The sequence below is a fragment of the Mus musculus genome, chromosome 2, assembly GCF_000001635.26.
Source record: "Mus musculus strain C57BL/6J chromosome 2, GRCm38.p6 C57BL/6J".
Lineage (NCBI taxonomy): Eukaryota > Metazoa > Chordata > Mammalia > Rodentia > Muridae > Mus > Mus musculus.
The window spans coordinates 79,321,679-79,346,576 of NC_000068.7; the positions used below are offsets into that span (position 1 = coordinate 79,321,679).

General features: G+C 39.4%; 2 protein-coding genes across 2 annotated transcripts in view; one reads left to right on the plus strand and one right to left on the minus strand.

The window, feature by feature from the left end:
- The window catches only part of Itga4 (integrin alpha 4), a 77,689-nt gene extending 66,253 nt beyond the window's left edge, over positions 1-11,436 (plus strand). The window contains exons 25-28 of the mRNA NM_010576.4: positions 957-1,076; positions 3,389-3,487; positions 3,897-4,016; positions 4,842-11,436. Coding sequence (NP_034706.3) covers positions 957-1,076; positions 3,389-3,487; positions 3,897-4,016; positions 4,842-4,937 — 435 coding nt within the window. The 3' untranslated portion in view covers positions 4,938-11,436. The remainder of the gene's footprint in view (positions 1-956; positions 1,077-3,388; positions 3,488-3,896; positions 4,017-4,841) is intronic.
- The window catches only part of Cerkl (ceramide kinase-like), a 96,498-nt gene continuing 82,412 nt past the window's right edge, over positions 10,813-24,898 (minus strand). Inside the window, exons 6-13 of the mRNA NM_001048176.1 lie at positions 21,539-21,613; positions 20,625-20,802; positions 20,484-20,543; positions 19,809-19,834; positions 19,615-19,723; positions 16,863-16,959; positions 11,801-11,979; positions 10,813-10,978 (exon numbers count right to left, since the gene is read on the minus strand). Of these exons, the coding sequence (NP_001041641.1) occupies positions 10,897-10,978; positions 11,801-11,979; positions 16,863-16,959; positions 19,615-19,723; positions 19,809-19,834; positions 20,484-20,543; positions 20,625-20,802; positions 21,539-21,613 (806 nt within the window). The 3' untranslated portion in view covers positions 10,813-10,896. The remainder of the gene's footprint in view (positions 10,979-11,800; positions 11,980-16,862; positions 16,960-19,614; positions 19,724-19,808; positions 19,835-20,483; positions 20,544-20,624; positions 20,803-21,538; positions 21,614-24,898) is intronic.

Genomic DNA, 24,898 nt, shown 5'->3' on the forward strand with positions numbered 1-24,898 from the left:
GATGGGCCCAGGATTAAGTGTGTGCTATAGGGGTTCATTACCTAGCAGTTACCACCCATGTACCACCCAGACATTATTCCATTACCCTCTTGACACCAAGTTACCCGGGCAGCCATATTTATAGCACAAGCTTCTCATTTTCCCAATTTAGTGACTTTATGAGAGAAAATGGAGAAGTTGTGCAACAACAAACCAGAGCACATAACGTAGGGAAGAGACTCTAATTATGAGCATCATCCTTTTCATCCTGTCCCAGAATGTTCAGTCCTAAGATGAAACACGTGCTACACATTGAACACACTGTGTAACTTATAAAACAAGAATGTTTATTGTATTGAAGGAAAGATGATTATAAAAAGGACAGCTTTCTAAATACAATAAAGATACTTAAAAATACTTCCTCACATTCAATTGTGTGAGTGTGTACAGGAAAGTATGTCTCTGTATGCCTAGAGAAGTCAGAGGTCAACTTGCAGGAGATAGCACTCTTCTTACATCCTGTAAGGATTTGAACACAGGTCTTCACGTTTAGCAGCAAGTAATTTTACCTGCTGAAGATCCATCTTGCTGGCACACTAAGAAGATTTTAGATCTATGTGAAATGTGTTTTACATTTTAAAATTCATATATATATGAATTATATATGACTATATTATATATATTATATATGAATATATATGAATTTTAAAATATAAAATACATTTCACAGGTGTCAACTGCCCTCTCCCCTCTGCTAACTTGTTTGGGGCAGATTTTCCTTGTTGTTTTGAGGCTGCTTCTCAAAAATTCTTTCTCCCATCTTGTGGTAGGAACAGTGGGATTATAAGAGCATTTATATCAGATATTTACATGGCATCATTGCGTGGCAATCATTCTATCCACTGAACCATCTTCTCCAGCTGCTTATTTTTTAAGTGTAAAAAATTTTAATGCCAGTGCTTTTAATTCTTTTCAAGTATTGCATGAAAGCTGATCAACACTGTTTAGATTTCTTATGCAATTTCGGAAAAATGGAAAGTGGGAAGGAAGCCAGCGTTCATATTCAGCTGGAGGGCAGGCCATCCATCTTGGAAATGGTGAGTCTGAAATCATATAGATAACTTTGTGATGTGGATCTATAAAGCCAGTTATTTTTACATAGACAGGATATTATAGAAACAGTTTTAAAAATTACATAGATAAGAATACAGCTTGAGAATAAAACCCAAATCTCTTTTTTTTTTTTTTACCACACTACCTGACAGAGATGAACTATAGCATCCTTGGGTTTCATTCAGAAATCATGCAACTTTCTGTGAACTTAATTAAATAGAAGTTGACTATCCTATCAGCTCACATCATCTTAAGTCACCAGGTCTCAATGGCTGTAATGCTGCAACCCTTTAATACAGTTCTTATGTTATGATAGTATCTCCCAATCATAAAATTATTTTATTGCTACTTAATAACTATAAATTTGCTACTGTTATGAATTGTAATGTAAATATATGATACTCAGGGTATCTGATACAAGGCTCCTAAAAGGGTTGTGGCACATAGGTTGAGAACCACTGCCTTAAATCATCCTTTAAAATGTGCTATTTAAAAACTAAAACCAAGGAATAAAATTAAAATCTGATTTCAGAGAAAACCAAATGGAAACATCAAACAGTATCAACTAAACCTGGGTGTGGTGGCTCATGCCTATGACCCCAGCACTCTGGAAGTCTTAAGATTATCTGGACTATATAGTGAGTTCAAGGCCCTCTTGAATTTGAGATCCAATCTCAAATTAAAAAAAAAAACTATAACAAAATTCTGTAACAAAATTACATTTTTATAAATAACAAACTTTAAAACTTCAAATAGAAAAGGAATTAAGAGTATTTTGGATTTTTTTCCTCTAAAGAGCACATTTTACAAAGAGCTCCCAGATGACAGGAGAAAACTGAAAACACTGGCTCAGTTTCCCCTTCTGGTCAGTGTGGACAATGTCAGTGACCAGTGTAGACAAGGCCAGCCAATGGAGTTGCAAACTGAGACAAATTTTGTTCACATATTTTAGTTGACCCTTGCCCATGATAGCTAAAAGAAATGGCTCTACTACATGTTCAATAGCATTTTTGTTAAATTATAACACAGTGGTCAAAGGAATATTCATCAGATAGCAGAGAGAGAGAGAGATCCATTCATCTTAGCTTCAGATATGCATAAAGTCCTGAGGCCAGCATCAGGACTGCCTCTCATATGCCCCAAGTTTCTCCACAGAGGCTCTACTGACACAGTGGACAGAAAATTTTGTTGTCAGACATCCATGCACACTGCAAGACATTTAAGAGTGCCCTACACCCCAAGTGGTTCCTACCACTGTTCACATCTCTACAGTTAAAGATGTCCCCAGACATTACATACTGTCCCTGGAGGATAAGTCTTCCTGTTGAAAGAATGCTGTAGGCCTAGGTGAAGTTTGGAATTTCTAGCTCTAAAGACAATCTTTACCCAGTAGATTTTAGCATTTGAGGGAAAATAGATCTCCTTAAGAATCTGTAGTCAAGGACCAAGGTGTAGCTCAATTGGGATAATGCTTGCCTAACATCCACAAAGCCCTGAGATCAATCCCCAGACCTGAGCACTGGTGTGAACTAGGTATGTAGTGATGTACACCTGTAATTAGATTATAGTACGATTAGTAAATCAAGGTCACTCAACTAACAGCCTGGGCTCCACGTGATTTGCTTTGAAAGAAAGAGAGAAAATAGAAGAAAAAGAAAGAAAAAAAGTAAGAGAGGGGGGAGAAGGAGGAAGGAAGGAAGGAAGGAAGGAAGGAAGGAAGGAAGGAAGGAAGGAAGGGGAAGGGAAAGAAAGAAAGAGAGAGAGAGAAAGAGAGAGAAAGAAAGAGAAAATAGAAGAAAAAAGAGAAAGTAAGAGGGGGAGAAGGAGGAAGGAAGGAAGGGGAAGGGAGAGAGAGAGAGAGGGAGAGAGGGAGGGAGAGAGAGAGAGAGGGAGAGAGAAAGAGAGAGAGAGAGAGAGAGAGAGAGAGAAAGAAGGAAAGAAAGAAAGAAAGAGTATCATTATCAAAATTGCTCAGTGGTTGAAACACTTCCCTCAAACAAGATGACCAGCAGCACTGTGGTAGGAAAACCACCTACAATAAGCCCTCATCTACCTCCACATGTGCATAAAAGTGAATAATAGTACTATTTTTTTAATTATATGTAAGTACTATGTTCTTATCCACCCCCTACAAATGCACCTCCCATGAAATTGAGGATCATGCTTATGAGTCCAAAGAAAGCCATTATAATTTCAGAAAGTTACAGAAATTTTAGATAGCAAACTGGCATTTCTATTGACATGTCTTGTGCAATGAAATGTGAATCAAACTGTGGATGGTTTCTTTTCAAAACAGGATGAGACCTCATCACTCAAGTTTGAAATAAAAGCAACAGCTTTTCCAGAGCCACACCCAAAAGTTATTGAACTAAATAAAGATGAGAACGTGGCCCATGTAAGATCTGTTCTCTTAGGGGCTACATGAAGACTGTATGGGAACTAGTTAGAGGGTGTTTATTAGTGGTGCCTTCTTGGGATCTGAGTCAAGAGTCAGCCTGTCACCAGGCCATAGAGGACTTTTAACTCCTTACCCAGAGGTAGCATTTTCCACAACTGATGGGAAGTATAGAGAGAGCTCTCTGGAGCCGCGATTTGGTAGTGGTGAGAATGGAAAGGATGGGAAGAGCTGTAGAGCATTCCACTCACTGTTTCTGCTAAACAGTTGCCAGGGCTTGGTAAGGCTGAGACTAGAGCAGGGCAGGGTGAACAGTTCTGATCTCTGTGGAGGCCTGGGAGGCTTTTCTCAAGGGAAATGTCAGCAGTGCTATGTCTGAGTGCGTGTTTCTTTTCCCTAATTTGTGCAGGTTTTCTTGGAAGGGCTCCATCATCAAAGACCCAAACGACATTTCACCATCATTATTATTACCATCAGCTTGCTACTTGGACTTATTGTACTTTTATTAATTTCATGTGTTATGTGGAAGGTAATCCTTTAATAATTATCAATTTCATGTGTTACATGGACACTATGCCTTTCATAGTTACCAATAGTACACTACTCAAAATGCCTTTATTGTCTCAAAGCCAATTATTTCAATATTTACTATTCTTGTTTCCCATTGCTATCTCAATGTTTACTACTGATCACCTATTTATTCTAACTTCACTACAAGAGTCCGTTTGGGAAAATGTGAATAACGTCAAATATCAATGTAATGGTGTCTTAATCAGGGTTTCTATTCCCTCACAAACATCATGACCAAGAAATAAGTTGGGGAGGAAAGGGTTTATTTGACTTACATTTCCATACTGCTGTTCATCACCAAGGAAGTCAGGACTGGAGCTCAAACAGGTCAGGAAGCAGAAGCAGAAGCAGAAGCCATGGAGGGATGTTCCTTACTGGCTTGCTTCCCCTGGCTTGCTCAGTCTGCTCTCTTATAGAACCAAAACTACCAGCCCAGAGGTGGTCCCACCCACAAGGCACCTTTCCCCCTTGATCACTAATTGAGAAAATGCCTTACAGTTGGATCTCATGGAGGCATTTCCTCAACTGAAGCTCCTTTCTCTGTGATAACTCCAGCTGTGTCAAGTTGACACAAAACCAGCCAGTACAGATGGGGAGTGCATATATATGACAGAGAAGTCCTATGTTGTTCATGCTGCATGGTCCATGCTGATTATCACTGTTTACAGCTGTTTCCAGAGCTAGGCAAACATGGGCAAAGTTAAAAGTATTGTATACTGATTAGATATTTGATGTGACTCTTATGGGTTCAGAACTATACACTTGTCATCTAATCTGTTTTCAGGCTGGATTCTTTAAAAGACAGTACAAATCTATCCTACAAGAAGAAAACAGGAGAGACAGCTGGAGTTATGTCAACAGCAAAAGCAATGATGACTGAAGACTTCTACACTGAGAGAACTGAAAAACTCAGGTTAGGAAAAAGAAATCCTGTTCAGAAGACCCGTCAGAATTTCTTCTTTTTTTCCATGTGCTTATGATTTTGTGACATACTCTTAGTGCAGGGGAAATCTTCAAGAAAGAAGCTACCCAAAGGTGGCTTGTCAGCTTCGGTGGATGAGTGAAGCAAAACACTAAAGCTCTGGATGTACCGGAGAGGTGACCTGTTTAAGACAACTTAAAGCTAGAGAGAATCCAGACTCAGCAGGGCCGACTTAAAGGGAATGATTTTTCAACATCACTGATGAAGTGGCTCATCTCAGTGAAATGGATGCCATGATGTGGAAACTTGTTGGCTTCAAATACTTTTGATTTATCTTCAAACTATGATCATGATCTTTGAATTCACTGAGACTCTTTCAAATGGCTGTTCCAAGATTGTCTAATGGATAAGTCATTTTTTATTAGATATTTTCTTTATTTACATTTCAAATGTTATCCCCTTTCCTAGTTTCCACTCCAAAAATCCCCTATCCTCTCCCCTGTCCCCTGCTCCCCAATCGACCCACTCCCGCTTCCTGGCCAAGGCGTTCCCCTATACTGGGGAATAGAACCTTCACAGGACCAAGGGCCTCTCCTCCTATTGACAGAGCACAGGGTCCCCAATGAAGGAGTTAGAGAAAATACCCAAGGAGCTGAAGGGGTTTGCAGCCCCATAGGAGGAACAACAATATGAACTAACCAGTAACCCCAGAGCTTCTTGGGACTAAACCACCAACCAAAGAAAACACACGGAGAGACGCATGGCTCTAGCTGGATCAATCATTTTAAAGCAGAGGACCTGAAGACTGCTCTTGGTGGTGCTGCATCCCTGGGCTGTGTCCCTACAGCCCTTTTACTCTGCAGATAGGAACTGTAAAATCCTAAAGAACAAAATCCGTTTGCAGCAGGATGGCTTCTGGGGAAATGGTCAGCTGCGGACTCTTGTGTGTATGTACATATACTTTTTTAAAGGATAAAAATCTCAATCTACTTCTTTATTAAGAACACCCAGGAATAGTTTGCATCTTCTAAGCTTCACCTTTAATACCAATTCTTAAGAATTTTATCCTCATAGCAGATTATAAATATCGCACTTTAGCTGATACACACTGATACAACATGAACTGCAGCTCACTGATGATCGAAAATTGTGTGAAGAGAGATTTAGGAACCAATATTTCATAAAACATTCACTGCATCAAATTATGCAAACATGAGTATCTGCTAGGATATTGTTGTTTCTCTTGGTCTGGTTGAATATACATAAACTAGGACTCTAAAACACCACATTCTGTCATAGAAATGGAGACACAAAAATCATAGTTGGAACTGCAAATCACTGATCAAGTTTGTGTGCAGTGGCATCAAAATTCCCATGCGATAATGCATGCTTGATGTTGTTGAACAAGATACTATTTTAAAATGAAATAGCTTCTACCTGGGTTTCACATAATTTGTCTGTAATTACAATCATTTTTGTAGTATTTATTTCATATATGTAGTTTGATAAATGTAAGTTTTCATTTGAATCTGTTATGTGTAAGCAAGCTAAGGCCAGACTTTGAACATGTGCTGGGTAAAAGGGGCAGCCTTCAGTGTTGTGAAGAAAGATCGCTTTACAGGAAGGGTTTGATGCCAGCTGGCCCTTCCTCAGATTTCCTGACTTGTGAGGATGGCTTGTTCACAAGCCTCTGGCTGGAGCCGTGGAGGGAGGTTTTGAGTGCTGAAACTTGAGCATAGAGCATCAGATCTGGGTGAGCAGAAACCATATTTAATTAGATGCTTATATTTTTAAGGGATGCTTTTTTGTGTAAAAGGTTTAAGTTGATGGTTTTCTTATAAAAATTCAAGTAGTTATTTCATGAGGATGCCAAAGTTAATAGATGAGAAATCAATATCATTTTAGACCTACCGTTTCAAGGAATGGTCTCTGAGGAGAGTTAAATGTGGATCATTGCACTGAAAACCGACTCCTGCCTTTCAGGTACAAAAGAACGTAGCTACCTCCTGGGCCACATTTTGCCCAATTAGAAAGAAATATTTTTATATTTATTAATAAAACTTAGAATTTTATATAAGCTTTAAAATGTAGTTATTTCAAAAGATGCTGTTATGGGATGGGTAGTAGAATAGTAGCCTAAGAGGAAAGAATGTTTTTTAAGTGGGTGTTCGTGGTTATGTTACTATCTCACTGTGAAGTCTGAGATTTTACAGAAGTTTTGTTTTACTAGGTTACAGGAGATACTAAAGAATTATCTTCAACAGTATTGAGAGAGCACAATGTTGTTAAAATTAGATCTAACAAACACCTTCCAAAAATCAAAACTTTGATTTTTTTCATTAATTTCATATTTTTTGATTTTCAAATACCTGGCTACTATTTTAATTATATTAAAATATTTTAATTGCATTAAAGTAGATACTTTAATTATATTAAATAGATAGCTTCATTAAAATGTGTTGCAGTAAATCTCTCCAACCCAAATATGCCTTGGCAATGAAAACACAACACAGTTAATATGATTGCATGCTGTGCGCCTAGATTGGGCAGATCTACTGCTACACTACTGTCTTCCACAGCTTATGAGACCCCTTAGAACTTGCGGTTTCTCCAGGCCATGTGCTTCTGCTCTGCTTCACTTCATCTTCCTCCCCCTCTGCATCCTCTCCCTCTTCCATTTTCTCCTTCTTTTCTCTCCCTACCTTCGGCTCCGCCTTCCCTTTTATCTGCCCAAATATCAGCTCTCCTTTATTTTACAAATTAAGGTGGGAATCAGGTTTACAGGAAATCACCTGAGTGCTGACTCATTCCTTGTTCACAACCGCTCATGGGAGAACAGAATTAACATCAAATATAATTAGCCCCAGGGCTATCCTCAACATTTACCCCTTTCTGTCCAATTAAAAGACTATTTTATCTCAGATATAATTGAACATAACAATTATTATTTTGTAATTTATAAAGTACAGGAGACCTAACACCCAGTCCATCATCTTTGTTAATTAAATAAAAATCTCTGTCATCTATCCTTACTTAAAAGACTATAGTTCTGCACCTGGCTAGTTCTGCATCTGAAAACCATCCTCTCAAATCTATTCCTCTCAAAGTGAAAAGCCTGGGCTCGCCTGAGACTATGTAGTTTTTCAACCTCAACATAAATCCAAGAATGACTGATATTAACTGAAAATATATAGGAAGCCTAACATAGCTTCCAAAATTTAGATAATTTGTTGAGACCACTGGTCACTTGGACAGTCCCTTACTTCAACAGGGTGGAGCTTTGATCTTCAGGCTACTGGCCTTAGTCATCTGACAAGACTTAGAGAAACAAGAATATTAAGGACTAGCCTACTGTCTCGGCAGAATCAAGCTGTCCTAACCTGTAGTTGTGTCCTTTCTTTGGACAGTATTATATCTGTAGATGAAATGAGCCAATTCTTGCCTAGTGACTTTCACCACAACTAGAGTAACTCAAAGATGCTCAGTTTCTTCTTTGAATCCAAGACAGGGAAAGCTGTCAGGAGCAGACTAGTCTCAACAACAAGTGAATAAATAACATCAAACTTCACATTCTGTGGACTTCTGATGTTTTTGGAAAACCAATTATCTATATGAAGTAATCTGAACTGTTCTCTGAACCTCTCTCAGCCATTTCTGATTAAAATAACTGAAAACACCCTAACAATAAACTCAGAGCCAAGAATTTCCTATCTGACCCTTAACTCACAGGCTTAAACATCTCAGCTCTGTTTATCATAACAGCAATTGAAGGACTGGGTCTAAGCCTTGTACTTCAAAATTTTTAGTATCAAAGACAACCTATAATAACCACCCGCAGCCGCAAAGCTTAGGGAACTGGGATGATGAATCTTCATAACTTCTTCAAGCTGATATGGGCGTTGAGATATTTTTGAAGGAAGGGGGAAGAATAGGGAAAGGGGGAGTTAGTTGGCCTTAGGAAGGCCCCACCATGATTGTATTAGTTTCTGATGTCTCTGTCCTGACTGGATCCGGATGAAAAACCAAGATATCAGTTCAGGCAAGTCAGTTCAGCATGTCTGATGATGAAATTCACCAAGGCTGTATATTCTGTAATATATAAATCTCAAAAAAAAAATTTAGTATCATCAATATAACCTTTTTGTTTGATTCTCAGGAATCTAGTTCTCAGGGGGTCTCCTTCTATCAAATCTGATCCATATAACTCTAGAATGTGTAAATACCTTAATCACCTTTTCCAAAAACACAAAGATAAAACCTTTCCCCAAATCAGCATATCCTTCAGCTGGTAACCAGGAAAACCTGTAACTTGCGCTCTGTCCCAGAGGAACAATAAAACAACCACAACACACAAAATCACACACATTTTAGCCTATTTAGGCCTTTCTAATTTGTCATGTCAGGATATTAACCCAAAATTTCCATGGAGTCCACGTTAGACAGAATATGAATCTCTTGCAGACTTTATTATACCATCTTACAACAATTGATTCATACTTCTATTTTCCTTTCCTTTTCCTTTCCTCTCCTCTTTCCTTTCCTCTCCTCTTTCCTTTTCTTTCTATACCTGGTTTTAAGAAGCAGTTTGTCAAACCAGGATTTAAACCCAAAATTCCCGTGCAGCCCACATTAGACAGAATATGAGTATCCTGTAAGACTTATTAAAGCAATATATCTTTATACCATCTTTAAAGCAATTAATTCAAACTTCTACTAATACCTGTTATACCGTCTATCTGTTGTGCTCTCTACCAGGAGCCACAGACATTTATTTAATTAATACCTATTATAACATGTATCTGTTATGCTCTCTACCTGGAGACATAGACTTTATTAATTAATACTTGTTCATAGCAGGCAATTATCACTGCTGTCTCTACTTGGAGTCAGTAACTAATAATCCCTATATAGTTCCAAATCACAGGTAAAATTTCCCATCTTTAAGTACTATACCTGCTTATAAGAGGCAGCTTGACAAACCAGGATTTAAACTAAAAACTCCAGTGGAGCCCATGTTAGACAGAATATGAGTATCCTGTAAGACTTACTAGAGCAATATATCGTTATACTATCTTTAAGTATCAAAAGGTTATATTTTTCTCTTTATATCAATGAGTTATTTGGTCTGGAGACCTTTGTACCTTTGCCTCCCAATTTTTTATTCATGGGGAGAAGCTGAATGTAAAAAGACCCCTGTTGTCTGTGTCCCTGTTTGGAAGTGGGGGAGGCAGGGTAGGGAACAAAGGACATAGGGAAGCAAACAGGGAAGGCTCTCTCTGGTGTAGATGCTTCTCTGCTGTTCTCTGTAGGCCCCTCAAATCAAATTCATACTGCTACAGCCTAGGTCACTGCCCAAGCCCCTTTCAGGTGTTGGGGGGCAGTGAATTTTTATCTTAGTTAGTTGAGTTCAAATCAATATGTTGGGCGCCATTTTGTTGTGTTAAATCTCCATCCCAAATAAGCCCCGGCAATGAAAGCATGATTTAATTCATATGCTTACAAGCTGTGCACCTAGATTGGGCAGATCTACCACTACACTACCATCTTCCACAGTTTATGAGACCCCTTAGAACCTGTGGTTTCTCCAGGCCATGTGCTTCTGCTCTGCTTCACTTCATCTTCCTCCTCCTCTGCATCCTCTCCCTCTTCCATTTTCTCCTTCTTTTCTCTGCCCCACCTTCCCTTTTATCTGCCCAATCATCAGCTCTCCTTTGTTTTACAAATTAAGGTGGAATCAAGTTTACAGACAATCACCTGAATGCTGACTCATTCCTTGTTCACAACCACTCACAGGAGAACAGAATTAACATCAAATATAATTAGCCCCAGGGCTATCCACAACAAAAATGCATTTTCTATTTGTATATATCTTGCATGCCAGATTCCTTCATAATAAATTTCTGCTTACATACTTCTTTCATATGCAATCACATGCTACTTTGCAATCATTCATTTCTTCCAGGCTTCCTCCATAGAGCCTGATCAGTCTTGGGTGCAGCCTATAAGGAATAACAAGGGTTTGATGATTTCATTTCTGGGCCACTATGATTTTTCACATACCTCACAAGTGTGGTGCATAAATCACACATACAGATTGGCATATACTCCTAGCTGAGCCACAAGCCAGCAAGGACCTAAAACACCAACATCTGTGACCATTCCAAAGCACTCTTAACCACCTTTCCTGCCTGGTTAATATCCGCTAGTGCCTCTGTGAAGAGACAGTTACTTAAGAACACCCCACCTAGCAGAGGACCCTGTCCCTCCCTCCCAGCACACTTCAGCCTGCTGAGACATTAAGCTTGCTAAGATTGAGTATGAGTATTGAGTTTCTACAACTTTATACCCATTGCTCATTCTTGTTGATATATATGTACAGTGTGTGGAATGCATTATAAAGATCTAACAGTCAACTCCATTACTTTGTGTGCTGAATTAAATAAAAAAGGATTTTGATAAAAGCAAACTGTTCAACAGATTATTACATGATATTAGAACCCAGTTTGGTCGTGGTGGTGGGATGGGAGCAGGGCTAGAGAGTATGGCACTACATTAACCTTATAAGGTTTAAGAATATCCTCAAAGACAAACAATGTAAATTGTCAACATGTCTGTATCATTTATACAAAATAATGTTTGCAATGCCAGCATAAATGCTCAGGTTTGTATTTATTGAGAGGTGGTGCATATGTATTTATACAATGTGCTAACTTTCTGGCTTTTAATCTTCTGCTTGGGCTTAGGAGGCAGAACGCCCTTATTATATTAATAGTGTTGCATCTAGTATTCTGCACAGAAAGTCATAAAATAGTTGGGCTTACCTAATGTGAACCTCTGATGCAGCTTCCATTAAGTCACCATCTACATTCCACGGAAACCCGTGTTCTGAAGCAGTTGTATGGTTTCCACCCTCCTCCTGTGGGCTGTATCCATTGCTATTACTCTTTGGGTGAATTTTTACTTCTTCAATGATATAAGTCTCCACAAAGGGAAAATTGAACTAAATATAACAAAAAAAAAAAAAAAAAAAAAAAACAAAAAAAAGCATGATGCTTCATGGTGGCCCCTATTAGAATTAAGTTTCATCATCATTCTGACATCTTTATAGCTTTGAAACTTTAACCAGATAGCCCCAGGTTTTCTGAAAAAGGATCCTCTTTCCATGCCCATTCATCTCTACTGTATGACAGTTTGTACCTGTGAAGAATTTCCCACCAGAATGATGTCATAATTTCTAGTTAAAGACAGACTCTTCAGTTGATCTCACTGACTTCATTACAATCTTAGTTATCTGATATGAAACAAACTCTAGCACAAGTTTCACCCTTGGAATTCAATACAGGAGAACTTGAATCTAAATTTATAAAAATTAAATAGGAAGTACAGAAGAGAAAGGAAAGAGGCAATCAAACATGGTTTTCCCAGGTGCTTACCTGCCATCTTAACAAACAAATGGACACAAGGTACAGGATAGTAATTAGCCATCGAGAATGTTCAGGTAATGTTCAAGTTGTTCTTTTTCTTCTTTGCCAAAGGATATTACCCAGGTGGAGGAACAGCAATGAATCCTCAATTATATCTATAAAGACCCTTTATACAAATAGAGTACAGGGCAAAGGTAACAAGGGCTAAGACTGAATATCTGGGGTGGGGAGCAGACATAATTTAGCCAATATCAGCCAGCCTTGGAAATTTATGTAAAAACATAGTCTATGAAACGAATGAAAGGTTTACACTCAACATGGGAGCTCTAACATAGTTAAAGCGTGCAAGTAGTTTCATGGAGAGCCAGGCTGGTGAGAGTTGCTAAGAGCTGAAGTGAGCATGGACTCCACATTTTAACTCAGCTTATTATATATTGTAAGCTGTAGTGTCTCCTAGACCTTTGCTCTGTGTATAAAATAAGGGTTTGGGGGAAAATACTAACCCTTAATTTGCTTTAAACAGCTTTTTATATTTTGTGCTTCATTGAGGTTTGTATGCAGAAGGGGGAGGGGAAACTATGTTCACTAAGGGATAATCCCAAAGCCATTATTTTAAAATATGAAATGATCAATGATTATTAACTATATTCACAATACAACATTTGGCTATCTTAACTACTTTGAAGAACCCAATTACAAAATGTTTCAACATACTTTGTATGCCCTGCCCAAGAATTCCTATGTTGAAGTCCTAATCTTGAATGTCTCAGAACATAACTGCTTTTGAAGATAAGGCTTCTAAAGATGTAGTTATATTAAACACATTTCTGGGTGGCAGAGCCTAATTGGAAACTAGTGTGAAAATATAGCCTATATAATGAGTGATTATGCAGTGATTTCTCTTAAGTAAGAGGCAGATACTGAGAGGTTTGCACCCAATGTGGGAGCCAATTGTTTCTTTTTGGGGTGGTAGAAGGTTGAGAGCTTTGAAAAATACCAGGGATTCACATGTCCCAGGGGACAGCCACGTGAAAATACACTTAGAGGACAAACATGTCCCAAAGGGATAATGGCCTCATGAGATAGTGAAACAGTTGACACCTTCCTCAAGTCGTAGCTGGAACTTGCAGTGAGAAAATGGCTTCCCAAGAACCATGAGTTCATGTTGAGGAAATGGAAAGCTGCCCTTGGGAAAGTGGAGAAATCAGCTATTTTAGGAAAATTCTTCCAAGAGAAACTACAAAAGACAAGACAGGCTAAAGATACACAAGAGGCCATTATAGTGAGTAAGGTTTGAATTTAAGAAGAGGGAGAGATACAAAATAAGAACCAACAGAAGCAGTTGATGTAATGTTGTGAGAAAATGAGAAGGGGAATTTCAGGAAAACTGCAATATGAGGGGAGATGCTGTTACCTGAAGAAAGGGGTAAAGTCAAGGTCAGCCATGGGCCCATCAGACTGGGAGACCTGGGTTGTTTACAAACTTTACAGTATAAGAGAAGGACAGAGGTTCTGCAAATCTGAAGACCTGATCAGACCCTTGCATGGGTATGTGCTTAGAAGAAGGCAAGCAATTAGAATAATGGGAACAAAGGGACCACACAGAAGAGAGGATCCTCAGAAGATGGGAGAGTGAATTTAAAAGCTTTAAAACCACTTGCCAAAGGTGGTCATGGAGAAGAAGAAATGTGGGGAAAGAGAAGAGCTAGCAAGAGGGTGCAGATAAAAGGGTCCCAAAGCGTAGTTTTATCCTGTTTTACTGAGTTGGGAGTCACTGTAAAAACAGTGAGGTTATCTTCAATCTGTTCGACAGCTGTTCACAAACACTGACATTCCAGCAATAAAAACACGGCTCAGAGAATGAAATGCTAAAACAATTCAGAATTTCTTTCCTTCCTACATACCAGCACTGGCTGCAGATTCACTGCACAGTGGAGAATCCTTCAGTAACTAAGATATATGTAGACTTTCTTATATGGCAAACTGGTTTTTTTAATGCATTATATATAATTCACATTCCCATGTTTATTATTCACTGAAATGATTATATGAATTAGATGGTATTATAAATACCAGATTATTGTAGTTCTTTATTGTAGTGTGGAATTATGAGACAAACATGGGGGCCTGGGGACTGGAGTGATGGCTCAGCTCTTAAGAATTCTTACTGCCCTTCCAGAGGACTCAAGGATCATTCTCAGTACAAATGTGAATCAGCTCTCACAACCACCTGTAACTCTAGCTCAAGAAGATCCAACTCCCTCTTGTGGCTCCCACAGGCACACACAGACACACAAAATCAGTTTGTTCTCTCTCTCTCTCTCTCTCTCTCTCTCTCTCTCTCTCTCTCTCTCTCTCTCTCTCCCCTCGCTCCCTTCTTCCCTCCCACCCTTCCTTCCTTCTTCCCCCTCCCTCCTCCCCCCTCTCTGTGCCCCTACCCCTTTACTAGTGCCTATAGTGTACGATCAACAGTCATCCTGGATTTACTGCCTACCTCCCATCTTTCCTCCCCTAACTACACCCAAACACCATTCATGTCCCATAACAGAAGAATGGATACATACAATGTGGTGTGTTTACACAATGGAATACTACTCAGCTATTAAAAATGACGACTTCATGAACTTTGTAGGTAAATGGATGGAACTAGAAAATATCATCCTGAGTGAGGTAGCCCAGACCCAAAAGGACATACATGGTATGTACTCAATGATAAGTGGATATTAGCCCCAAAGCCCAGAATGCCCACAACACAACTCAAAGACCATATGAAGATTAGCAAAAAGGAAGGCCAAAGTATGGATGCTTCAATCCAAGTTAGAAAGAGGAAAAATAATCACAAGAAGCAGAAGAGGGAGGAATCTAGGTGGGAGAGGGGAGGAGGAGGAAGGGGGGGGCAGAACCAGGATGGGAAGAGACAAGAGACAAGTCCAGAGGGCCATGAAAATGGAAATAAGTAGAAGTGTGGAGGGAACTTGGGAAACCACACTTCCCCAAGATACCAGGAAAGTCCCAGATACCAGGCATGCAAGAGGCTCCCAGGACCCAATGAGGTTGACATTAGACAAAATACCCAACAGAGGAAAGACAGAACCTGAAGAGACCACTTCAGTAGATAGCCACAGCCACCAGTGGAGGGATGGGGCCACCCATCCATCTCAATTTTTTTGCTGAGAATTGTCCCCGTCTAAAGAAATGCAGGGACAGAAAAGGAGCAGAGGCTGAAGGAAAGGCCATCCAGAGACTGCCCCATCCATCCTCAGACACCAAACCCCTATATTATTGCTGATGCCAAGATATGCTTAGAGACAGGAGCCCTCTGAGAGGCTCTACCAGCCCCTTACAAAGACAGATGCAGATAGAGTCAACCATTGGACTGAGCCCAGGGACCCCAATGGAAGAGTTAGGGGAAGAGCTGAAGGAGTTGAAGGGGCTTGATTACAAGCCCATAGGAAGAACAACAATATCAACTAACTAGACCCCTCAGAGCTCCCAGGGACTAAACCACCAACCAAAGAGTACACATGGGCCAGTCTATGGCTCTGGCTACATATGTAGCAGAAGAATGTCTCATCTGGCATCAACGGGAGGAGAGGTGCTTGGTCCTGTGGAGGCTTGATGCCCCAGAGAAAGGAGATGCTAGAAGAATGAAGCTGGAGTGGGTGGGAGGGTGGGGGAGCACCCTCTTAGAGTTAAAGGGAGGTGTGGAGAGTTCGTGAAGGGGAGACCAGGATGGAGGATAACATTTGAATGTACACAAATAAAATGATTTTAAAAAATTGTGTCAAACTACAAGGTTTTACAGACACATCTGTACTTCAAGACTAATAGTTGGGTCAGAGTGTGTGCCCAAGAGCACAGCTCATCATCATATTTGTTCTGTCTCTTTTAGTCTAATCACTTAAGTGGAAATATCTCTAAATACGTTGTGAATAGCAATAACATCTATAAAATGGGTATTTTAAGCACATAGCTGCAAATCTTTTAAAATCCATGAATATGGAGCAGGTTGAAAGCAAATGTCAGGAAAATCTAACTGTCATAAGTTTAGAATCTGCTTTTGTGAAACCAAGAAAGCTAAACTCTCAGATTTCACCACTTTCCATTCAAAAGAACAGCTTGCTTGTGTGCGAGTGTGTGTGTGTGTGTGTGTGTGTGTGTGTGTGTAATTGTACTCTTAACTGACTTCACGTTTCAGTTTAATACTAGAATTTTGGTTTTTCTTTACACAGGGGAAAAAATCGTATAACCCACATGTCAAAAGAATCAAATGTAAGTTAATACTGGCACACACATTTTCAAATTTTGAAGTAAAGGCTGAGGGCAAAAGATGATTAACATAGACAGAAAGAAATAAAGGTTTCTCACAAGACTAAACTTGACATTAATCTCTGAAGCATCATCATCTCCATGATTAATAGCCTTGCAAAGAAATAACCAAAAAAAAAAATGTCCATACCTGATTCTTTACACTGGAGTGTCTTTTCAGGTGCTTTACAAATTCTGATCGAGTGGTGTTCCGGACAACCCTAAGAGCCATGCTTCCATTATGTAATCTGAAATTAAACATTTATTTGACATCAAGGAGTTTAACAGACTGTCGGAAACTACCCCATATCATTTTGCCTGGCAAATATAGTGCTCTCTAAAGGATACTGACCAATATTGAAAAATCACCATGTTGAATTGACCTAAATTTTTTAAATCACGTTTTGTTGTACTCAAGTTGAAATGAAAAAGCTTTTCAAATTAGTTTTATTAGTCCCTGGGGTTTCTTCTCAGCAAAACCTTACTGCAGGGCCCTTTGAAAATCAAACCTTTACACATTCTAATCACATCAAGAAGTAATATTAAATCTACCTTAATTATTTAAGAATTCTAGACATAAAGCTATGTATTTTACATTTTAAAAATGAATTGTGACACAGTGAACATTTGCAAATGGTCTGAGATAACCTGTGGCTAGCTGTTTTTCTAAAAACCAAACTGTGGTTAAAGTGTTTATGGGCAGAAGGTCTAAGTGACACATAAGATGAAATAAATCAAACTGCCCTGGGTAGAGAGGACAGAGTGAACAATTGCTACCACATATGTCCAGCTAAAGAGCAGAGCATTTTAATCTTACATAACACTTCCATCCAGTAAGAGAGAATAGAAACCAAAAGTGTGATCTGGTGCCAACACAGCAGCCACAAACTCATTTGCTTTAGAAAGCATTTTGCAGAAATACACGCAAATAATTTCATGCCTGATTTTGGTGCAAACACAAAGCCCTCCCAAGAATAACAATGACATTAAAAGGAGGCTCAGGCTAGAGCTGTGTGGAGTCTGAGATGTTTGCCCTTCATCCAGTTGTTCTACGTAAGAATGGACCACTGCAGTAGACGGCACACAATGGCAATCAAAAAAAAAATGCTAGTGGCAAGCTCTTAACTGCTGAGTTAAGTGGGGTCCAATACTCCTACCCACCATGCTGTCTCTTCCCTCTGAAAACAAACAGCACCTGAGTGTTCATGGCACTGTCTTTACACATCATTTTTCTTAGTTGCATGATTTTATAAATATTTTTCCTCCTCCTTTGTTCTTCATGATAACATTTGGGAGAGAACCACTTTCTAGGATAAAAATGGACATTTGCTCAAAAGAATGTGCAGAAGGAAAGGTACCTCTAGTTCTGAGAAGCCATAAAATGTCTAGCTGGTCCTTTCATTGAAATGTAGCTGAGAGATTTCGATACACCATGGTTCACATTAAGCAAAACCATAATGTCTCTCTAATTAGAAGCATCAACCCAACCCAGTTCCCCTTACAGACAAGAACAAGCTTATACCTACTGAGCCATCTCTCCAGCCCTCATATTAAGGATATGGAATGCAGAGACATTCACAAGAAACATCAACATGGATTATAATATTCTCAACAAGTAGTGAAATGAAAGCAAACAAAGGAGGCACATGGCAGAGTTATGCCAATGGGACCCAAGGAACACGTTAGCCAGAGGGTAACGTAAAATGGAAATGAAGATAGGGCAGCTTTTCTCCTGGTCAATAGTTGTTCACAATCCACTGTGTGGACAAATCCTTTTTTTTTTAATTAGGTATTTTCCTCGTTTATATTTCCAATGCTATCCCAAAAGTCCCTCATACCCTCCCCCCTACTCCCCTACCCACCCACTCCCACTTTTTGGCCCTGGCATTCCCCTGTACTGGGGCATATAAAGTTTGCAAGTCCAATGGGCCTCTCTTTGCAGTGATGGCCGACTAGGCCATCTTTTGATACATATGCAGCTAGAGTCAAGAGCTCCGGGGTACTGATTAGTTCATATTGTTGTTCCACATATAGGGTTGCAGATCCCTTTAGCTCCTTGGGTACTTTCTCTAGCTCCCCCATTGGGGGCCGTGTGACCCATCCAATAGCTGACTGTGAGCATCCACTTCTGTGTTTGCTAGGCCCCGGCACAGTCTCAAAGAAGATCTAATATCATACAAAGAGAAACTACTTCTCTAACCACAATTCTTCTTCTTTTAAAAATAACATTTTTATTAATTCTTTGAGAAGTTTTTATGTTTTGATCATATATACGCCCCCCCACACACACACTTCTTTTCCTAATTCCTTCAATATATACTCCCTACATTCTCACCCATTTCCAGTTTCATGTTATCTTTTATTTCTCAATAATTCACCGAGTCTATTTATATTGCTCATGTACTCATGAATTTGGGGCCACCCACATTCAACCACAAACTGCCAGTGGTCACATCCTTAAAAAAAACCCACCTCTTCCTCCCCTCAAAAGCCATCAATTGTTAATAGCTCCTCAGCTAAGGGTTGGGGCCCATGGGCCCCTTCTCACACCATGCTAGAATATCAACTGGCTGCATCTTAAATACATCTTGTTCAGGCAACAACTACTGTTGAGTTCATAAGGGAACTAATACAGTCATGTCCAGAAGGTACTGTCCTGCTGTAGCTCCCATCTGACCTCTGGCTCTTAAAGTTTTTCCACCTCTCTTCTGTCATGGTCCTTGATTCTTGGTGGGGCTCAAGGATGAGATGGATGTCCTGTTTGTAGTCGAGAACTCCAGTCATTGACACTTAATTTCTGCACTTTCGTCTGAGAACATATCTTTAACAAGTTTCTAGCTAAAGTATTACCAAAGAAAAATGTTTATAAAAAACAAGCTTTAATAGTCATCAAAAATACTCACCTGGTGTCAGGTGTAAAGCCTCTGGGTGCCATTGAACATGGACAGGGCATTGCCATGATGCTGATGTTCAAGAACTGCCCCTGGATGGTTTGCCAGTGACCACCACAGTCTATAGAAAATGGAAGTGCATGGTTATATTCTCTCCCCAGTCACCAATGCAAGATAGGGCCTCAGGCAGATTCTTTGTGACTCACCAGATTCTGCAGATCTCTGTGATTTTCTAGAAGTAAAACGACAGAAACAAAAACATGTCACACATATGCAAAGCTGACATCTGATCAACACGAAGAGACTACACAACCCATAATTGCATGTGCAGGACCTTCCTTAATAGAATATCACTGGAGATATATATGTATTATAAGGAGCATTTTCTTAATAACTGGAAATTTCTCTAGTGTTGCTTTAATATTGAAATTACATGCTTCTCTGAGAATTCTCATAAGAATCAAGACTGTGGGTTTGAGGCTCACGGTTGTACCAAAAGCCATTTGACTGCCAGTCTGGATGCACACTTGCTTCTAAAGGCAGAACATCAACTTCATCTTTACTAGAAGAGGTGAGAATCTCTTATTCTACACTCGTTATGTACATTGCTTATTTCAAAGTAGTTTATTCCTTAAAGAGAAACAAAGGGGTTCAATGGTTCAGATTAAGACTGCCACTGTAGAGGACCCACATTCATTCCCAGCACCACATGGTGGCTCACAATATCTGTAACTCCAGTTCCAGGGGATCTGATACCCTCTTCTGGCCTCAGTGAGCATCAGGCACGTATGTGGTACACATGCATTTGTGCAGGCAAATCACTAGTACATGTTTTACTACAAATAAAGAGAAGATATCAACAATGCACAGCTTTTATTTACCTTTCTTGTTTATTCTGAGAACAACCTGCTAGTAAAAATGATATTTTGCAGTCCTCTGGCCTAAAATAAATACAATAAAATTTGTCATCAATGGTCATTGGCATTGGGATATAGAATTGTTGCCATAGTAAAAACTCTTACTTAAGTTTGGCCAGTGCTTTGATTATAGCAAAGTCTCTTCGCTGACTGGGGGACATCCATCGGTATTTCTCTGCCAGAGCCAAGGTCCTTCCACCAAAGCCAAACATGGCTGAGAACCCAAAGCAAAGAAGCTTGCCAGCAGAGCTAAAGGTGCAGACATCCACTGACCGTATGTGACCTGTAACGGGGTATCGAGTCCATCAGTGAGCGGCCGAAACAGCAAACATCAGAGAGAATGTTTATTTACTTAAGAAATACTGCAAGGTACCATCCATCATTGCTACTACCCTTGCGTTCTCTCTACCTCTCTTTACTATAATAACTGTAAATGCCACTTATAACTTTTTCAGGTGATGAGCAAAGAAACTCAAAGCAGTAAATCTTATATCCTATATCAATGTCATATAAAATAAGATTAGGGTTCTGATGCTGATGTCGATGTACCTGTGAAACAGAGTTAATTTTAGTTTTGCATTCCATTTATCTGAACTTCCATGCTATCGCATAGGATAATTTATGACCCCATGGATGTGCCCTGGTAGTTTTCCTACTTTGATAATATGATCTTACACCCGAAGTCTTGGTACAATCAAACAATAGTGCAGAATACATATGCAAATAGTATGCATAGACTTTTCCCATTATGTTATAAAACTGATTTTGAACATTGTTACAATATTTTTTCCATCAACATTATATAGTAAACCCTCATTCATTGCTCTTTTCAAAGCAAGTAGTTGAAATGAAAGGCAATTTAGCTAGAAGACACCTTGCCTTTGAGCTTTAGTCAAACATGTCTAGACTTAGAGACAGAGAACTTACCACTCCTGGATAAGACTGACAGAAACACAATAGTTAGGTACGCGAATAAAAACTTCCCTATTCCACCTGAACGTCTCTAGGAGAAGTCTTACCTAGTATAATATGCATGGTTGCAGTCACCACGTGAGGAGTTCCAAAGAGAGAATGTGCCAGTGCGTTAGTAGATCCTGCCAAAACAAATTAAAAACACGTATTAGCGGTAGAGTGTGTGTTCTAAATTACCATGGGCTCTGATTGCACATAGCCACCACCCTGCAAGGTTCAGCTGAAAATTAATGGAAGTTTATGACAGAAAAGTTGTTAAAGCATTAGACATGCCGCTTTCTATTCACAGCACAGATGCTTGTCAAATGTTTGCAGGATTGTCTGTTAAACTTCTAAGTGATTTAAACATTAGAAAATACCACAAAATGTTAGAAAATTGGACTGGGTATCTCAGCCCAGTAGTGCAGTATTCACTAGCATGTATAAAGCCTGTGTTCTCTCTCTGGAACCATAAGTTAGAGAATAGTTTATTGACTCATAACTATTTTGATCATGATATTGATATTATTCCCTCAAAACTACAATTATATAGAAACTTACCTCATTCAATTTTAATGAATAAACTTTTAGCTTGTACACAGAAATAAGAACTGACAGCAGAAAACGTCTGTGTTGATCACAGACAAAGGTATAGATATATAAACGAGAAAAATTCAGCCAATACTGGGAAAATACAATCACTTTAAACCCTGACAGGCATGTTCAAAGTACATTCTGTGAGTCCCAGAGGTACACTCTCACTTCAAATCAGTGTCCTTTCTATGTCTGAGAGAAAAACTGCCCCATGTAAAGACAATATTTAACTCGATTGTTGTCGTCTAAAAGTGTGTGCACAAGACATAGTTTCTGATTTTCATAATCGTTAAGGTAATTCAGAAAGACTCCGGGATTCCTCCATCCACTCATTAAAGGGAAAAGCTCCCTAGTGAAGGCCCTGTGATGCTGATGTGGGACCAAACTCATACAGAGCCTGCTTCCAAAGAGCAAAATAACAAGCCACCCCTCCTTTCCAGGTCAGTAAAAGCATTGGAAAGCATAGGAAGAGGATCAACTAGGCAACAGGTAGAAGTCAAGGTCAACCAAGAGCTGTGAAGGCATGGGTCTGTTGTGCACTAGTTCCCAAGAGGAAGACCCATCCCCTGGATGTGGTTAGGAAGTGGCATTTCTGTGCCATGTGTATGTGCTTCAAATAGGTCCCTTGCAACTGTGTCCTTCAGTGTTCGGCTGCAGAAGCTGAAACACCTCAGCCACTACTACTAAAATGTCATTGAAATCATTATTATGTACTTTAATAGTAAATAATAATAAACACATTTTAATTACTAACGATAAATCAGCATAGTTAAACCAGAACTCTCACAGTGCAACAACAACAAAGCTCACCTTACCAACTGCCAAAGTAATTCTGACTGAGTCACCAGTCAAAACTAGGCAATGTTCTGACTCCAGTTACTTAAAAGACAGTCTTGGTCAAGAAGGCATGCAGCCATACTGTTTACTGAAAGGCATTCATAGAGAGCAGCACACTGAGATGAATCTCACCAACTCTATTCAAAAATCATCCTAGGAGTCCTGGCCAGAGCAGCTGGTAAGAGAACAAGATAAAGAAATTGGAAAAGAAGGAGTCAAATGTCACTGGTGATCACTTCTGATAATCCACCAGAAAATGCTGACTTCTAACTGTTGCCCAATACACCCCTTTTCCATTACTGGCCTGGGAAGGAGAGTTGGCTGCTCTTTGGAAGCAGGCTCTGTATGAGTTTGGTCCCACATCAACATCACAGGGCCTTCACTAGGGAGCTTTTCCCTTTACTGAGTGGATGGACGAATCCCGGAGTCTTTCTGAATTACCCTAACTGAGAATCAGGAGCCATGTCCTGTGCACACACTTTTAGATGACAACAATCAAGTTAAATGTCTTCTTCACAAAGGGCAGTTTTTCTCTCAGACATAGAAAGGAAACCAAAATAAGAGTGTACTCTAGGACTCAGAGAATGTATTTTAAACATGCCTGTGAGTTAAAAGTGATATTGTAGTTTTCCATTATTGATTGAGTTTTTCTCATATATCTATGGGTTTGTCTCTGCTGTCGACTCCTATTTCTGTGTAGACATTTTTTGCTGTCGACTCCTATTTCTGTGTAGAAGTTAAAGGCTTATTCATTAAAATTGCATGGAGTAAGCTTCTATATAATTGCAGTTTTGAGGGAATAATGTAAATATCATGATCAAAATAGCTATGAGTCAAACCCAAAGACTTCAGTAAAGTTAATATGTGCATACCATTTTTTATTTATTTATAGCAACCTGTCATAAATAAGTCAAGACAATGAAACCATTTACCAACAGTAGCAAAGGTACTTAGGAGCAAACTTCACTGACAAAATACAGGATTTATAAACTTAAATGTATAAACATTGATGAAAGAGGTAAGATGGCAGAATTAAAACACAGAGATATCTCGTGTTCACAAACTAGGAGAGTGCATACTTCTCTCATAGCTACACTACCTAAAGCAGACCCTGTCAAAGGAGTCAGCGCAATCTCTATGAAAATTTACATGGTTTCTCATAGAAGCCAAAACAAAAAACAAACAAACAAACAAACAAACAAAAAATCCTTCTTTGAAAAAAAAAAAAGGCAGGACTCCAAGAAGCTACCACAATCTTGAAAGAGAAAAGCTGGTAGGGGCAGCATATATCCTAACTTCAACATCTACTATAAAACTATTGTCATTGAAACAGACTGCTCCTGGCATTAAAAACAGGTGCAGGTATCACTAGAATATAATATCAGGACCCCAAATGAAAAACTCCAGCATGTATGGTAAACTGATAGTCCACACACATACAAAACCACAATAGAAACAAAGGTAAGTCATAGTCACTAAAACTTGAGACTGGATGTCCATGGGTAGGAGAATGAAATTAGACCCTCCCATAACCTGTACACAAACCCAAACGCCAAAGGATTGGATACGTCAGACATTCAGTGGGAGAAAAGAGAAGGGGACAGCTCCATGCTGTTGCTCTAATTCCTAAAACACTGGACAAGAGCCAAAGTGTACATGGAGAACGATACTCAAGTGACTGCCCAGCCCAAGAACGTCTCAGTGGAGTAGGGAATGACCAACAGAACTAGAGAATGTTCACACAGGACAGTCCACAGTTGGTAAGTCTCACATCCAAAACACAGACACATGCCATTTGTGACAGCTATCCAGCCTGAGAAATGTGTTTTTAAGTGCCATTGTCACCACGACAACATCAAAGAGCAGACCTCCAGAAACCTGGATGGTAAAGCCTCGTGCAGACCTAAACTGTGTGCCACTGCTCCTGGCTTCAAATCCAGGTCACACGTCACTGTGCTGCAATACAGGTAACCCTGACAGGACGCTAAGTGTGTATC